Here is an 18,562-nt window from a genome sequence, read left to right as displayed (position 1 = left end):
GATTTCGTTCCCCCTCCTGTAGTTCCCGGCGCCGTTTTTCAAAGACGCGAGCAACGTCTTTTTCCACACTCCGCCCGTCTCGGGCTTTGGCTACAACACCATTTCTGGCTCATTCTTTAAGAGGCCCTGAAGATTCGCAGTCTGTTTCCCTGCGATGAAACACGTGTTGGCCAGTACAAGAGGAACAATAAACGGTGTTTTATACCATGAACTTTACATCATTTGAATTCCGTTTCTCCACACTATGTGTTCTTTGAACTTTGGAATTTTCGATGTGCACGTTTGAATCTTGATACTGAAACTCGAAGTCACCTTAGCATCATCGTATGTTCTTTTGTCCAGTGCAGGGGCTTTGTTGTTTTTGTACCCTGTAGGCCCCTCTTCTCTTGTTCGCTCTTCTTTGCCCTCCTCCCTTCTTCCTCTCTTCTTCCTTCTTCCTCTCTTCTTTGTCCCTCCTCCTTCATCCACCTGCCTCATTTCTTCGTCCACCCCTCACTCAACCCTCCTCTTCTCTCCTTCCTCCCTCTCTGTCCCTCTTCTTCTATATAATGTCCATTTTCCTTCCCCCTTCCCCACGCTTTCTGCTTCAACTCGCCTCCTTTTCACTACCTCTCTAATGTCCCCCAACACATCTCTTATTTCTCCTCATCTCTTCTCTATTTTTCTCCACTTCATCATCCTCCTGCTCTCCTCTCTTCTCGCTTCAACCACCAATAACCTGCCCTCCTCATCACCCTGATCCTCCTTCCCCATCAAAGTCTCAAACCTCTCAGGTGATATTTTCTCCACTTACTACTCTTAATGTGTTTATTGTTTCTCTAATGTTAGTGCAAGGCAAGACCAGATCTCCTCTCTTTTGTTACATTGTACAGCATGGTTGTAAACCCTCACCCCACCCACAGGGAGAGCTGTGCTGTAGAAAAATTAAAATAGAATAAAACAAAATAAAAACATTCAACTACGCAAAAATTGAAGCATTCCACCAAGTATGTGTGAGGGATCTGCTTCCTTTTTTGAGGAACACACATATATCTTGAACCAAACAAGACTGAAATGAGCCTTTGCTCCAGGGATACAAATGTATTGTACTCCATAATTACATTTTCCGTACTTTTTTTGGTGATCAGGATGGATAGAGAGGGTATATTGTTGGTCTTTGAACTACCCTAACACTCATCGTGGATTGCATGATATATATTGGAAAGGACATTTTTCTGAATTATCAGAAATTCATACTTTTCAAACTATTGCAGGATCAATTTGTCATAATTTTGCTCATATTTCATAAATCAATTGTTTATTTGACTCCCATTTAGTGTTAATGACATTGTTCATGTCAATACTGAAGACACAGTTATGGCTGATCACACCTAAATAGCACTAGGCGTATATATTATCTTCATCAACCTTACAACCACTTAGTTCAGCCTTTATATAAGACATTTGTTTAAGTTATATGATGGAGCTCGCCATCTCCATTGTCAAGCGAAATGCTTAAAATCCATTACTTACGGTCCTTCTAGAATGCCACAATTTCGTGGACATCAGCTACATATTGATATAATCTTTTAATCATGTAATGAGGGAAATGTAGGTCCTTGTACATGGCTATAATACAATATAAATATTATCAACATTTCTGAAAGGCAGTGCAATGATGGGTGGATTTTAAAGTTTAAGTCAATCTGTCAAATGATTGTGTGGAAGTTAGCTACAATTTACTTGGTTAATCCTGTAACTAACCAGATAGTTTCTTACTTTCTGGGAGAATACATAACTTCTTGTGAGTGCTTTTGGGAATTTGTGTCTTAAATATCTGAACTTACACTTCTTCCCAACTAACTCACTCTTGTTGGAATAGAAAGCTTAATGATACAATTATGCCATTACAAATGGGATTTAGATAACCTCACCTGCAAATTGCATCAAACATTCATTGCGCCCAATTGCTACATCTTTTATATCATTGTGGGCTTCAATGCAATTTACAGAAATGCTTACGTAGGCAGCAATGGTAGTGCACTTTGAGAAATCTGAGCAGATCTACATACTGTTCTCCACTATTGCTGTTCAGTATAGAAAATCAGTGTTTATCACATAGAGATGACCATATGTTCAAACCAAGTTCTCATCACGCATTTAGCTGAATCGAGCTGGCTTTATAATACAATACATCATTGCAAACAGCATAAGACTGTTGTGCGATGTGATGAATAACTCCCAGCTTCTCTCTCGGTTTTGTTTCAGCGGGGCATATTATCAAGGGGGTTTATCTCCGCTTTTTTGGCTTTAAAAGCCAAGAAAGCGAAGATAAAATTATCTCCCTATTACCTAGCTGTCGCTAACACCAGTTAGCGACAGCTAGTAGGAGATAGCGACCATCTTGGGCCCCACTTTGCATGTCAGTGATATTTATCACTAATGACATGCAAAGTGGGCATGCCAAGATGTTAGCGACTGAAAACAGTCGCTAACATCGCTATCTCCTATTACCAACTTTTGGAGATATTCGCGCTAAGCGGGAATATTTCCAAAAGCTAGCACCTGCCCCTGAGCAGTTCTTAGCCATGTTATCCAATGGGAGGTGGATAACATGGCTAAGAGCATTAGCTCGGTAATGCATCAATATCGCTGACTTTTCAGCGATATTCATGCATTGCGGCGATTTTTATCGCATTTGCGATAAACCATGGTAATACCAAGGTTTATTTGCGGTAAAAATCGCCGCAGCTCAGCGGTAATTTTTTGTCTCTAACCAAGCAATAGCGATAATTATCGCTATTGCTTGGTAATATGCCCCTACATTCTTTTGAGAAGCCAAGGAAACTCCTTGCAGCTTTGAGCATGCTTACTTGTTACTCAAGTTAAAGGGATATTTCAACAAGAAGATAGATGCAGAGTTGATAAACTGCACATTATTTATCTTTGCTAAGGAGCTTCGATTGATCACAACTAGGTATAGGAAAACCATTTGGGTGATTTGCCTTGAATTGAGTTAAATTACATTAGCATATTACATTAATTGGTTTATGTATTTCGTTTGTGTGGTTTATTTCTTTTATTTGCAGAGTGCTTACTTACCCAAGGATTTCATGGAGACAAATAGAATCCTACAAAATATGTACAAGCCTCAGAAAGCACTAGACTGATAGTAGCTAGGATTTTGACTCTATCCAAAAGGCAAGATGGCCCATATGCAGGAGAAGCCCAGATGCAAGGAGTTCCAGAGTTTAACCACTTACATGCTGATTAATCTGTCACCTGTTCTTAACTTGTGAAAGGAACAAGCCTACAAATTACCTTGATCTGCGAAACAGGGCAATAGTGCTGAACCGGAAAGCCAGAAGCTCAGAGCTGAGCATTAAATGCAATGTGCCTCTCCACTTACAAACACTGGAGTTTGGTGAGCACTGAGAACATAGGACCACACTAATATTTTAATGATAATGCTATCTGAAGTAAGCATGAGCGGATTTTGCGGATTGGCAATCCGCGAATTTGCGGATTTGCAAACTCGCAATCCGCAAAATCCGCGAATTCCCGCGAATTTGCGGATTTTTTTTTTTTTTTGTGTTCGCCCGTGTTTCTGCCAGTTCGCGAGGGGTTTTTACAATTTCGCAATTTGCGAACTTACCTGTCGGGTCGCAAGTTTTGCGAACTTGTTGTTTCTACGTGTCCAACCTGTTTGGGACACTCTTCTTCATCACTGCCACTCTCTGTCACCACTGCCACTCTCTGACTACTCATGCCACCCTCTGGCCCACCCATGCCACCCTCTGTTTCATCACCACACCCTCTGGTTGTCCAGTGTACATTATTTTTGGCAAAGCAAAGCACACCTTCCCTGCCTCAAGTGACCTGAATTAATTTGGGGCTGATTAATGTGTCACAGAATATTTTTTTAGCTGGCACCTGCTTCCTTAGTGCGCCCTGATTAGTGATCTTTTGCACTTGCTAAGTGCTTTCATTGTTGCAAAATTAGTTACAACACCTGCCCTGCCCCAACTGACAATAATGAATTAGGGGCTGATTAATGGATTTTAACTTCCAGCCTGGCTCCTGCTTGTCTCCCTTAGCTGTAATTCAGGACCTTTGTGGCATATGTGTAACTATTCTGAGGTTCAGAGCAGGGTCACATAATAGTTGCAACTGGCAACTGAACTCTGGAGGGGCCCCTCAGGAAGCACTACAGGAAATGGCTACTAATGATGAGCCTGAACTTTTGAACCTGGTAAGTAGTTACTTTCAGTTTTGCTAAAATCGTATTTCTGCAATTTCGCACTTATTCGCGGGGCGCGAACTCACGCGAACAGTGCGAGCAGTGCGAGCAAAATCCGCTGCTCGCGGATTTGCGGATTTTTCAGGAAATTCGCAAATCTCGCGGATTGCGGATTTCCCGAAAATCCGCAAAATCCGCGAGCGGAACGGATTTTCCGCCCACCCCTAATCTGAAGATGTTGAAGCCGGTGCAGAAGGATTTCGCAGAACCAGTTATAGACCTTTACAGACATTCAGCCAGGATAGGGTAATGGTCTCTACAATTAAACATGATATGCCTCAGGAAGAAAAGGTAAGAGTTGAAAGTGACAGAATTTCACAACCACTTTCTTATGGACAGCAAAAGAGATATTTCTATTCAGTAAAATTCAAGGATTGTAAACAGCCCGCACAAATTAGACAGATTTCCCAATGCACTTGAGACCATCAGAGAAGGGACGTTCCCCCCGTTGAAATTCAGGTTTATGAAGTACGCCTGCACTAAAGCATCCATTGCCTTGAGGGAGACTGTCAAAATATGGGCCACATTGAGACAGCAAGCGTTAATACACCAGAAGAGTTAACAGACATATAAATATGCATATCATCTGCATGTATGTAGAAACAGACCCAACAACCAACATCAGGGTCTTGTTGAGTGGTGTAGACATTATAAAACTGAAACATTTTAGAATTTGTGATATGAAAAATTTACACTTCCAATTTTATGCACCATGTTATGAGGGAGTTAAGTTTTGTAAGTAAAAACAACCTTTACAACGCAGTCATTACATCGCACTACCTTTACAACGCAGTCATTACAATGTAACATCCTTTACATTGCATACCATTACAACGCAGCCATTAAATCGCATGTCTCTACAACGCATGCGATTACAACGCATGTCACTACAACGCATGTCATTACAATGCAATATAAGATAAGTAATGGGGAATAGTCATTTTTAGCACTTCCCTATCCAACACTTACCCTACTGTTTCACTCACTGAAGTGGGAATAGTCATTTTTACCCCTAAACTATCCAACGCTTACCCTACTGTTGCACTCACTGGAGTGGGAATAGTAATTTTTACCCCTACACTAACCAACACTTACCCTACTGTTGCCCTAAAAGTAATATGCGTTGTAATTGTATGCGTTGTAATGGTATGCATTGTAATGGAATGCGTTGTATATCTAGTTCCTAAAAATGCATTGTGATGGCATGCGATGTCTAAATGAACATCGGTGTCTTCTGTATCTGCTGCCATCCCTCTTTTACTTGTTGTTTCTAATCACAGAATCATTTAACCTCCATTAATGTGGATATATAGGTGCCTTGTCCTCAAAACAAGTGCTGGGATTATCAGAAGGAGATTGGGGCTTTACCTCATAACTGACTCATATCCTTTGTTTCCTGGTTGGTTGTTTTTGTTAGCTTGGAAGAAATGCCAGAAAAATGCTTCTTTTATTGTGTTGTCTATTGCTTGATGACTCAATTGTATTAGGGCAGTATGTGTTCCAGGATCTTCTTGCGACAACTAGTTTATGGACAATTCTGCATAACTGATATGATAGCAACAATTTCTAGTAATAGATTAAGGAACTCTGTATGCAAAAGGAATCGACTGAAGAGAGCAGTGCTGAATACTTGAGACTGCCCTACTTGCGCATGAGCCATCACACTCGGATGCTTTGCAGCATATCGTTATTAGTCCATTAACTGTCTGCATGGAATGATCCAATGATTAAGTTAAAGTAATGTGCTAATACTCATCGTCACTTGATGTAGAACGAATATCTCTATCGGCACAATGCCAGTGTATAACAAATGGCTCAATAACCGGCACCAGCTAACATCCTGCTGTGGCTCCCCATCTAATGTTCCATAGCATTCCCTTTCTGATAGTTATGCGGCTTGCCCTAGTCAATGGTCCAAAATTTGTCTCAATCCAATGGTCCAATAAATGTCACAAACTGATGGTCCAATGGCTGTCTTCATCTATGGCCAAGGGATTGCCCCATCAAATGGAACAATAAGTGCCCGACCTACTCTCCCAAAGACCGTCTCCATCTACTTGTTTAATTAGTGTCGCAGTAGCATGAGCCAATGACTCTTTTTGTCTAATGAATCGATGACCGTCTCCAAATATTGACCCAAACCCAGTCTCTAATGTTAATGAGACTGTATTTCTGTATTGATACAATGCATATTGCTATCTATTATTAAACTTACTTAAACATAGTGCATTAATATGGTTCTTTATATTTGAGTATTGATGATTGTTGTGTTTCATTACTATTTAGCTTTGTAGCATTAATGCAACGTATCATCTTTTACCATTAAATTGATACAGTATGACAAGGCGTAGTGTTCTGTTTCTTTTCTTATAAACCTTGTTCATAACTCAGGAAGTAATTGATTTAGAGGCAGGGTAAGGCCTCCAAATAGTCTAAGGGTCATTTTCCACTCTATGTGCTTTCCTAGCTGCGTTTTAGGTCAATCATTTGAGGCAGTGCATGTGTTTGAGTTTTTGAAATATGTTAGCTGGCAGTAGTGGATACATCTTGTCAAACAAGCAGGTATGGTGTCATTCATTATGGCACAGTGTAGCTGGCAGAAGGGGTAGGTTGAGTGCTGTCCTTGTGCCATCACAGTTTTTGGGACTGCTGCTCTTGCGTTTGGGGATAATTTCACACCTGTAGATAATACCCCAGTGAGCAGTGGCCGAATGATGGAAGATACGTCTTAGCCACTCTGTACAGTTTGTCCTTAATGTAACCCTCTAGTACAGGGGTCTCCAAACCGGTCCTGGAGGGCCGGATCCATGCCAGATTTTTGGGACATCCCCATTGAGATGCATGTAGTTATTTTAAAAATCTGGCATGGAGCCGGCCTTCCAGGACCGGTTTGGAGACCCCTGCTCTAGTAGAACATGGCTCTCAATGCAAATAGATTTTATGTTAAATTTCAGAATTATAATATGTTTCTCTCTCTTCTTCCTTTGGTAGCACATTGGCTGTGACCTCATCCTGGGCTCTGAGATGAAGAATGATATTTGTGGAGTCTGTGGTGGCAAGAATGCTACCTGCAGACACTACCACAATGTTTACACCACCGAGTACCCCACCTCTGGTAACTGCCTCCCTCATTCTCCACTACACCATCGAGCGCACTGCTTCTGGTAACTGCCTCCCTCGTTCATCCCTGTACAACACTGAACACCCTGCTTCTGATCTCTGCTCCCTTCCTCACCCTTGTACTGCACTGAGCTCCCTTCCTCTCTTGAATGCTTCCCTCGCTCATCCATGTACAACACTGTCCCTGATTCTACATCCCACCTCATCCTTGTGCCACTCTGAGCAACCCACCTTTCGTAAGTGCCCCACCTCATCCCTGTACAGCGCTGAGCATCATAGTTCGGTTATCCGGCTCCCTTCCTCTCGCATCCCTGTACAGCAGTGAACTACCTGGGTAGGCATAGACCTCCCTCTTTTGCATCCCATGCGCCTGTCTACCTGCTGTTTTTGTTTCTTTGATCACTCTCCACAAAAATCAGCCTCTTTGTACAATGCCTCAGACATTTACTCTGGTTTGTATTCTCCATCCTAGCTGCACCACTTCCACCCTTGTGCACAGCATTTCTGCTCCAGTGGCTTGCTCTCACATGTTGCTTCACATCAATAATAAATCATTGCAGAGCACAGAACAGCCTGCCTCTTGTGGCTGCTTCCCTTGTTCATCTCTGAGCAACACTAAGCCCATTATTTCTGATATTCTCATATCGGCCTCCCTTCGCCCCGCGGCCCTACAGACGAGTGAACACCCCACCTCTCATATAGTGAATCTCCTATTCTGCACTTTAACTCTCATTCTGACTTGTGAGTCCAATCAGTGCTTGAAATTAAATTACAGAAGTTCCAGTATTCACTATTCCAGAGCACTTATCCCTACTGAGAAGTTTGGGTACTCTCCTATGAAAAGTAGGGCATCACTGCTAAAAAGTGCTGGCCCTCTACTATTTACATTAAAACAATTCAGGCATCCTTACCTGTCCATTTAAAGCACTGATATACCTGCAGCCTGCTGATATAACCTCTCATTCTTCTCTGAACCTGCATGCCTGCTACATATCAGAGCCATCATATTTTGCAAGGTCACCGTAGACGTCTTAATATCTATAACCACACACCCTTCTGATAGTAACATTCTAATTGTATTCTGTGTGTGCTGATTCAAGTACCCTCCCCTCAATCATGCACTGTCACACATGAACCTTACTTATAGTTATTCTCTCATTAGATTTTGCTCAAGTAAATGCCTCATCCACTGCTGCTCATTGTATGCTCTATCAAGACTACATTTACACAGTAGACATACTGCTTCTAGTAACCCTTATTCCAAACCGCATTCATTGTACCACCTCATGTCTACTACTCACCAGCCCAGACTACTGAACTGCACACCAGAGCTCACTACCTTCTTAACTCATTTCTGTACACAGCGTACATTGGAAGGTGCTCTATCTCAGCCACAATCGCTGAATCCCTGCTTCCAACAAGAACCTTCGCATAAAAGTCTGCTACATTTTCTACACTATAACCTCATTCGTATGAGGTCCTGCTCACCCCAGTTTCTGCATATTTTAACATTCTTCCTACAAAAAGGATGAGGTCCATTCTCTCGAGCATTAATCTCGCTGCTTCACAATATGTTTGAATCCATTCTCTCTGGTACTATCACGCCAGCTAAGCCATGCCCCATTCTCAACACCATGAAGCATCCTGTCTCCTTATTGACAATCTACACTATTTAGCAGCCTGCCTCCCTTCTCTAAATGTTATCTGCTTTATATGTTTTGATGTATCATGTTGCTGACACTTCTGTAGCTCAGAGTCTGCATTTAGGGTAGTCTTGCTGTGCGCAGTCGTCTCTCGACAGGTGTATCAATACGTGGTTCCTGGGTTTCATTCCCAGATATGAGGCAATGTCTTCCTGACACGTTTTCTCCCTGTTGTGGCCCTTGCTTCCTCTAATATCTAGTTTAATTTTGTGTAGCTTACATCACAAAGCTTTCCCTGTGCGCTGATATACCATACTCAAGATTCATGAAGGATTTCGAATTTTAGAGCAGTAAGATACACGTACTCAATAAAAAAATAATGCTGATGCATTATTCTTCCTGTAATGACCATCTCCACTCTATATACCATCATGCACCTTGTTGGCCATATTGTCTGTCCCTGATCTCTACAGAATAATAATAAGCACTTTCCTTCCTATAGAGTACTCCTTCACTGTCTACACAATTGAGGATCCTGGTCCTCCTTATGCTCCATTACTCACTGATAATCCCTTTACTGCAGTTCCACTTCCTCATCTCATGCTATAGTCTGCATCATAGGGTTTGGACAAACCTCATGATGCAATGCCTTGGAAAAGAAGTAAATGAATAGCTCTGTTATTTGTTAGGCATCCTACAATATTCTTACCCATGGTCTATATGCTTCATCACCTTCTTCCCATAAAGGTCAGCTCAGTTCCCATTCCCATCAAGCACCACTGTTCTCATATTACCTCCCTTTTCTTTACATGAATGCCCCCTATATCCCTTAATGATCTGCTCTATGTCCCAATATTCTGCTCCATCCTCTATGAAATTGACTTCCTATATAGTTACTATTGATCCTCTATAACATTGAATGCCATGCCTACCATGATGTTCTGCGCTATCATCTATAACACCGTGCACTCTGCTTTGCCATAATCACGCCAATGCTTTTTAGCAATGAGCACCACGTTTCCTCCTATGAGCAATAATTAATTGCCCCATTTTCAATCATTGGACGTCCTGTACACCTAACGAGTTACTCCATTCTTTATATTACAACACTGCGCCCCTGCTTCCAACAACAAAAGACACAGTCCTTTATAACACTGAGCATAAGGTTCTGCTTTGCGAGTAATAGCATTGAGAAACACTGAATCCATGGGGTTCTTCAATTTCAATAGTGATCACCTTTCTGTTTCCATTAAAATTCTAATCCAGCTTCCAATAACAACATCCGCCAATGTCTGCGAGCACACCCTTCCCCACACTGGCCGGTCTCATTCATTACACCTTTGATTCGTACCCTGCTTCCAATCCGCTTGCCTGTTCTACAACAGCTTTTATTTGCCTCTGCTATCAAACACTCCACTGTCCATAAGCATTTGTTCCTTCCCTTCACCATGCTTCCAATATTAATCCACTTAAATATCTGTCAACCTAAGCAAAATTTCTCTGGTACTATTCTACACATTCCGCTGTACTACAGGGCTCTCCACAAGGATCACTCATTACAAATTCCTCCATCATTGTGCCAGGCCTGAAAATTGGTCTGTCACTACTCCTGCCACTTTACATCCTATTTCGTACTCCATCATGCTTTTTCCTTTCTGCCTCACACATCTTGCAAGAACAACAAACCCCTTTTTTTTCTTTCTGTGGTTTCTTCTGCTGAGATCAGACTTCCCATTCTGTGGGGAAGCAGGCTTTACAACAAGGCAATTACCACATAGTGCCTTTACCACACAGCTTTTACCACGCATGCAGTTACCAGGCTTGCATTTTCTGGGCATTTTACCAAGCATACCATTACCATGCATCGTAAGTCTTTTTAAAGTAATTTTATATGTATTTATGTATATATTCACTCAAAAAATCAAAGGTCAAAGTACCAATATATTTAGGTAAAACGTTCAGCAACAATGTAAGGCTTTAAACTCTCAAAAACACAGAAATTCACCAATTACAGTTATCTCAAGTAACTATAACTCAAGCCCTAAAGTAACTATAACTTTTGTTCCCGCCATGCACAGTTTTCTTATCAACAATTTAATTACAAATGTTGCAGTGATATTATCAATGATGTAATAGAAGATGTCATGAGTGATGCAATATGTGTGATACATGCAGTGCATGGTGAGGTTGCGAATAATAGTTAACTTGGAGCACAAATTATAGCTACTTGAGATAACTATAACTGGTGAATTTCCATGATTTTTGGAGTTTAAAATGTTACGTTGTTTCTGAACATTTTACCTAACTATAACATGACCTTAACCTTTGTTTTTTCAGTGAACTTCTAGGGTTTTGTTAATGTAAAGTAATCGTATGTAAATTCAACCCCAAGCTGTGCAGGCCTTTGGCTGTGCGCTATGGCAGGAGGGGTGGTCCATAAGGCCTGTAGCAACCCTCTCCAAAGGCAGCTAACCCTACGCTGTGCAGGTCCTTCACCATGTGTGGCAGAGGGTACAGGGCCTGGCCCAGCGACCCCCTCACCGAGCCTGATTAGGCCCCAGGGACCACAGCCCTTGGGTCAGAGCAATTAATAACAGGATGGGGCCTGTGATCCACTCACTGAGCCTAAATAGGCTCTGGGGACCCCAACCCCAGGGTCAATATATAAATAAAAGGGTAGGGGAGCCACACCCTCACCAATACTTTATAGACCCAAGGTGTTGCATCTTCTGCAGCTGTATTTTTCGTTAAAGGGGGGTGTATGCCCCCTCCCCAAGCCTAATTTGGCCATTCGGACCCATCACCCTGGGATGTATGTTTTTAAAGGAGAGGAACGCTCTGCGTATCCCCTCCTTTAGCTTTATTAGGCCCTTGGACACAATTTCCAAAGGCCTTTATAAAAGAAAATCAAACCGGGGGGGGGGGGGCTTGTGGCCCCCCTGCCTGAGCTTTATTAGACTTGAGAACCACATCTCCCCAGTGCCGTTTCCTTTCATTAAAGAGGAGAGAGGCCATGAAGCCCACTGACCAAGCCTTTTCCAGATCTGAGGACTCCACCCCCATGGCCCGCATTACTGAATGGTGGGTGGGCCTGGTGACCTCCCAGGGCACCCACAACACACGTGTTGGCAGGCCACAGGGGGAGCCCAGCAGCCGCCACCGCCCCAGCCCACTTTCCTTAGGCAGTGGGAGCCAGCATTGCTCCCATCCGCAGGGAACAGATACTTATGCTTCTCCCTCCAGGCAGGAGCAATATTTTGATCTGCTTCCCTGCTCCCATCAGTGCAGGCAGAGAAACAGATCAAAAGTCTACTCTTAGCTGGCGGGAGCATTTTTAAAGCTCCCGCCAGCTGGGAGCAGACTTTGTGTTTGCTCCCATGTGGTGGGAGCTTCAAATATGCTCCCGCCAAGTGGGAGCAATGGCAGGCTTCCCTTCCCAAGCTTGTGCAGGCAGGAAAACCACAATGTCCTGTGGGTGGGCTCCCTAGAACATCCCCTCTTCCTACCGGGAAGGGAGGCCCCCTCAATTTATGTTACGCCAGTGGCAAAGGTGAGCGGGAACATGGAGAGCAGGACACAGGCAAAAGGACAACGTGGAGGGCAGGGTGGGGGTAGAGGACATGGCACGAGGGCACAACGGCACAACCTGGAGCTCTAGGTGGGGGGAGAGACGCATACAGGCAATAGAACAACGTGGAGCACAAGAGGTGGGCAGAGAAGTTCATCAGGAAGACAGCTGGAAAACAGACTCATTCATGGGAAGTGCTTATTGAAATAGGAATAAAGTGTGCACAAAAAAAGCGAGCACTTGTGGAAGGATAGAAGGAGCTAATCGGAGAGGTGGCAAACAGGTTATGCTCCACAGGAGGGACAAGGTATGCTGGACGGGCCAGAAAATAGAAAGCAAGCAAAAGTGAGTGACAAACCACAAAGCCATTACTGGGATGAATGCATCCCTTGGTAAGCCTTCATCATGTCCCTAATATGTCTTTGCAACTTAACAAGTCTACTGGCTGAAACTCCTAGAAGCAACAACCACCTCTCACCTCTCACCTCTCACCCGGCCCTGGGCAGTTACAGCCCGTCATTTTGACCGCTCTTTTGTTCAGCACGAAGCGGAGCGAGTGGGGCAGGAGCGGAGCAGCAGCGATCGCTCCGAGGTTGGCAGACAGGCTCGTTCTCCCGAGGTGAAGGAGGAGAGGGCAGAGGCGCTCAAGATGGCGGGCGGCACTGCGCTGTGGACTCTGCTGACGGCGGCCGCCGCTGGAGGTAGGATTGCGTCCTGCGCTACCCCGGCTCGTTGAGACTCTCGCCGCAGCTACTGGCATAATTTCCTCTACCTTCACTTCGGTGGAGACCCCCACCGAGGGAATCCTCCCAGCGCCTGCCTGACCCTAAGATGGCGGCCGGAGGCGGCTTCTGATGGCGATCGCCGCTTCCACTGGCACGCCCCAACTTTTCCCCGGCCTCCTGCTAATCCTGTGGCCCTCTCTTGGACTTTTGGCCTGCCTCCCGACCTGCTGCTAGTTTCCTGTTATTTCCACGCATAAGAATTAAGATGGAAATATTGTGCTGTGGGAATTTATGACCTTGAGAAAAACTTTCAAAACAACGAGGTTTCCTGAAGTCTGTCACGTGACATGACCAGTGCGAGCCGCCTAAATCCAAAATACTAGACTATCACCAAGCGCGGAGAGAAACTTGGAGACAGAGAGCTCACTTGGTTGCTGCTGGGATTGAGATTTCCGTCATGACTTCAAACAAATTAGTTGTAAAGGGGCAGCTGAAATTCCAGGAGCCTAGTCCCGACAGCTCGACGACTTCGGAGGGCTGGAAGAGGTCCCCCGCTACACGGCGGAGGAGGGCACTGGACATCGAATGCTGTCTTATGTAAAGCGCTTTGATAACCTAATCGGTTCAAGATTCTGAAATGTGCAACGTAACTGATTCTATGTAAACTGCTGTGATAACATGTAACGGAACTGGTGCTATGTAAAGCGCTCTGATAACCTAATCGGTTCAAGTTCGCGCTATAGAAAACTCTAAAAATAAAATAATAAATAAATAAACTAGTGAGCCTGCCCTGGGGAATGGGATCCCAGGGTCCATTAATAGCTCAGGATATGGGTATTGGGTAGTAAAGGTATTTTTAAAGTTTAGTAGCGGTAGTGGTATAGGAGGGGTAAGGGTATTTAATAAAGAGAAATATAAATATTTTTTTTTAAATGGGCGGTTTGGGGAATCTACCACCCCAAAATAATAAACATTTTACTTATAAACACCAGCTTCAATTCCCTGATAAAAATCAGACACCGACACAGAAGCTCGACTTCTCTAAAGTTACTTCGCATTTATTTATTTTGCTGTAACGAGTTTCGGCATCTCTGCCTTGCTCACACAACGAGCGTTGATACTTTTCCAACTTAAAATGTCAGAACTACAAGTCACATGATTTCCTGTTGCAATAGTCATGGAAAACATACTCAACAAACACCCTACAGCAGAAAGATTAAAGTTCAGTGAATTTCCTGTAGTATGAAAATCAATATATATATATATATCAAGCACTTACCTTATTTATACTTACCTGCATGGTAAAGGCAGATGCGTGGTAAAGGCATGTGTGGTAAAAATCATGCATTGTAAACATCATACAACCCACACACTTTGTTCTTTCTTTCACACATTCTGTGTCTCTGCATATACCACTCTCTCTATCCATCTCCGTTGTTTTTCTATTCTCCTGCCCTCTTTGTCTAGCCCATTCATTCTTTCTTCTTCTTAACCAAAGAACACACTGCTAAAGGTAACAGTTTTTACTGCATGCGCTTGTAAAATGCCCTTAATTGATTGGTCAGTGGTGCTTCTTGCTTTCCCAAACCCACTCTCTTCAATTCTGCTCTACTGAGAATGTTCATGACGTACGCTAGTTTAACATTACAGATATATTACGCTGTGAAATACAGTTTATGAATGTGTGAATATTACAAATACCATTTTAGTCACTGATGTCCGTATTCACTAGGATGATTAAACAAGTATTTTGACCACTGCTGTCTATACTACTCGTCTATAACAGGGGACATAGTGGGGTCTGATTTAGAGGAGGTTTTTAAAGGAATCGACACCTAAATGCAGTAAGATGCTGGGCACGCCCCAACCACACTTACAGGACAGGGGTCAGCAGCGCTCCCAATAGGAAAGCCCCCAAGGTCTGTGACTCAAGAAAGACTGTCATTGCAGCCAAGACATGGCTGCCTGGTTTAGGATAGCCGGCTTACCTTCATTTCTGAAGGCACCCTTTCTGTGGAAGACCGTCATGTAAATCATGGTGGCTTTGCACAGAAATTCTCAAAATGTTCCTGATACTCAGACAGTAGCTGGAAGTGTATTCTCATTTTAGGGTTGCATTTTCCCTGCCAACCAAAGTTTTAAGATGGCAATCCCACCTTGCTGCCATGGCAAGGTGGGTCTGCTAATCAGTCCTTTTTTCCCAATCTTGAGGGAGAGGAGGGGTGGAAGGGAAGTTGCACATCCAAGATGAGAAATTAAAAATGTGTAGGCTGTCGGCGAATGATGTGGCAGTTCGGTGGACGGTAACCAAATTTAAATTAGGACTTCTGTTCTTTAGCGCCCTGGTTCCAGTACCATTCTCTTTGACCATCTTCTGTGTGATGGCACACTCTGCTTACAGTATCAACTTCAGTTGCAGCAATTCAAATAATCATCTCCTTTTGTGTTCGACTTCACTTATTTTTTTTAGATCAAAAGAAATTTATTTAAAAAATTCACAGTAACGAACTTCACTTATTTGACTTTCTTACTTCCATTAACATTTGCTTGTATCCTACTTTTATCACTTTCCAACGCCCAGATGTGTTTGTCTTAATTTATTAGACCTCTCTGCTTCTAAAGCATGTGTTGCCTTTACCCGCTTTGCTTCAAGTAACATACTGTTGTAGTTTATTTACGTGATCCCTTTGACCTTCCTGCTTCCAGTAACTTCCTCTTGGAGTGTTTTTCAACTTCCCGATCATGTAACATCTTTTTGTCGTGTGTCTTGTGCCTTTGTCCTGCCTGCTTCCGCTAACGTCACCCCCTTTCGTCTATTTCACCTTCTTTTGGGTTTGGTGTTTTTGACCTTTCAAATTCCCAGAAGTTCCTCGTGTACTTAAGGGAACGCCTTTGACATTCTTGCTTCCAGTAACTTCTCCTTGTGTGGTCTGGAGCATGCATTCGTCTCGGGGCACCGTGGTTCACGACGCTCCCTCGAATTTTAAATGCAACTGTTCCTCGAACGCATGGCGACCTGACAGGCGAATTTAGAGCACTGATACTTTGAGAAATTCAGTTGAACAGTCTGAGGTACGAGGACAGTCATCCATATCAAACCTTATTTTTCTGGGTTTCATTTGCACAGAAGAGTCGGTATTGTACATCTCCATCTGCCACCAGCATTCCACTGTCCCTCCTCATTGTCCTGACAAAATGTTTGCACATTTGTATTTGTATTTGTATATGGTATTTATAGAGCGCTAACTGTTGCTCCGAAAGGAGCATCCTGGCGCTGATACAGTGTACAATACAATATTAAAACCTAGATTGCAGCCATTGCAAAACTGTCCGACAAACTGTAGATCCAAGTTTTTAATTGTTTCCTAAAGGCATTCTCCTGAGCCAGAAGTCTAAGGTCTTTAGGCATGGCATTCCATGCCTTGGAGGCCAGTACAGTAAGTGTCTTACCTCCCTTGGTTTTATAATTAAATCTGGGGATGTTAATTAGGTTGCCGCCTGCCGACCTCAGGCATCTTGCATGGTTATAGCGAGCAAAACGTCTCGCAAGATACTTTGGACCTGTCTTATTTGAAGCTCTGAAGGAGGTCAACAAGATCTTAAATAAGATTCTCTTATGTAGCGGCAGCCAATGTAAGGTCTTAAGCGCGGTGGTAGCCGAGGATCTTCTGGGTAATTTAAGTGCCAATCTCGCTGCTGCGTATTGGACACTCTGAAGTTTTTTAGCGTGGATTTTTTCACCCCGGCCATCAACCCTTTGTAATAATCCAAACGCGATAGTAACATTGTGTTTATGCCGTTCGAGAGGCAACTGTGTGTTCGCCCCAGTAGCAGGGCTCATGTTAGTGTTGCTGTTAATGCAAGTTCTCTATTTTGTCCAAACCTGTTTTGAAGTGTTAACCCTTTCTTTGAAGAACCCTCTTCGAATTAGCCGAAGAGTCACTTGTTTGCAGATGTTACTTTATCTGATTGCTCACTAGCAGCCTTGTTCTTACTTGTGTTGAGAGTTCAACTGCTTCTAGTTCCTGATGATATCTCCTGATTTCCGCAGGTAATTTTGGATACAGTGAGGTGACTCTGATACCTGCTGGTGCCACCCACATCAAGGTGACAGACAACAGTAAGAACTACCTGGGTAAGAGACGCCAAAGTAAACATTCAGAACCCTGAAGGCCTTATTAACAGTCAGCCCTGATAGGGCAGAGTGTTCTCACACTATAGTGATACTGCTACGGAATACGGAAAAAGTTAAATAAACGACATGAATTGATAGGTCTACAGTCCTCCTCCCCAAGTGGCCTGAATATTTTCCTCCCCAAATACGACTGACCACACAAATCCGTGATTTTTTTGTTTTTGTTCAAACATTTTATTATTTTATTGTCAGGGCATGTGTAAAAGAGGAGCAGAGCAATAAACAGATTAAAAGTGGGCGGTGCTCGCACACTAAAATATATGAAATATGGCAGAATACAGTTTCATTTTAGTTCATTAATACATTACAGTACCTTGCATTAACTAGCTCCACAGTGAGTTACATTAGTTTGTTGTAGAGGAACACCGCATTCATGAGAACTGGATTTGCAGGTCGCTTTAATAATAACAAAGGTGACAGTTACTGGCCTACTATAGGTAGTACATGGGGCATCAACAAAGATGATAGGCCCTTATGCAAGATATTGGTATACACTATTTGGTTGTAGAGCGAACTGTCAGAGTGTGCAAGAGAAGAACAGCTAGAGGAGAGAGTGACAAAAAGGGTTCAAGAGAGAGGGAGGACACAACTGCGTTATTAACCTATTGGCAACCAGTAAATCGCCACAAAACCAGGGGTGGTTTTGACCTCGACCATACTGTTCGCTACAAGTACCCAGAGGATTATCACACAGAAAGGGTCCTAATGCTGCTGCCAGGGCATGTCTGCAGGGCACGAACATGCAGGAATCTGACATATTGGGCTACTTTTGAATACATGCGGCGGTGGGTAGGCACACACCGCCCTCCTGTACCATTTAATGAGTAACCTGCTATTCCAGATTAAGAGATGCTTGAACATGATCTAGCGGTTTCTAGCCAGCATATCTGCACATTTGCAGAAGGAGCTTTACTCTGCTCTGTGATTGGCCCCACCGCAGCAAAGTGGTGGGTCACATTGCCCTTCCCGATCTGTATTGCCCCAAGTCTCTTAGCCTCATCCAGCATTTCACCCACCTACATTTATGAGGGA

At 43.3% G+C, this 18,562-nt stretch overlaps 1 protein-coding gene across 1 annotated transcript in view; it reads left to right on the top strand.

The window, feature by feature from the left end:
• LOC147733595 (ADAMTS-like protein 5) overlaps positions 1 to 18,562 on the top strand; it is a 262,354-nt gene that overhangs the window by 172,686 nt on the left and 71,106 nt on the right. The window contains exons 7-8 of the mRNA XM_086958186.1: positions 7,271 to 7,394; positions 17,387 to 17,470. Coding sequence (XP_086814312.1) covers positions 7,271 to 7,394; positions 17,387 to 17,470 — 208 coding nt within the window. The remainder of the gene's footprint in view (positions 1 to 7,270; positions 7,395 to 17,386; positions 17,471 to 18,562) is intronic.

This window comes from Lissotriton vulgaris, chromosome 2_1 (genome assembly GCF_964263255.1).
Source record: "Lissotriton vulgaris chromosome 2_1, aLisVul1.2, whole genome shotgun sequence".
Lineage (NCBI taxonomy): Eukaryota > Metazoa > Chordata > Amphibia > Caudata > Salamandridae > Lissotriton > Lissotriton vulgaris.
This window is presented reverse-complemented; position numbering and strand designations above follow the sequence as displayed.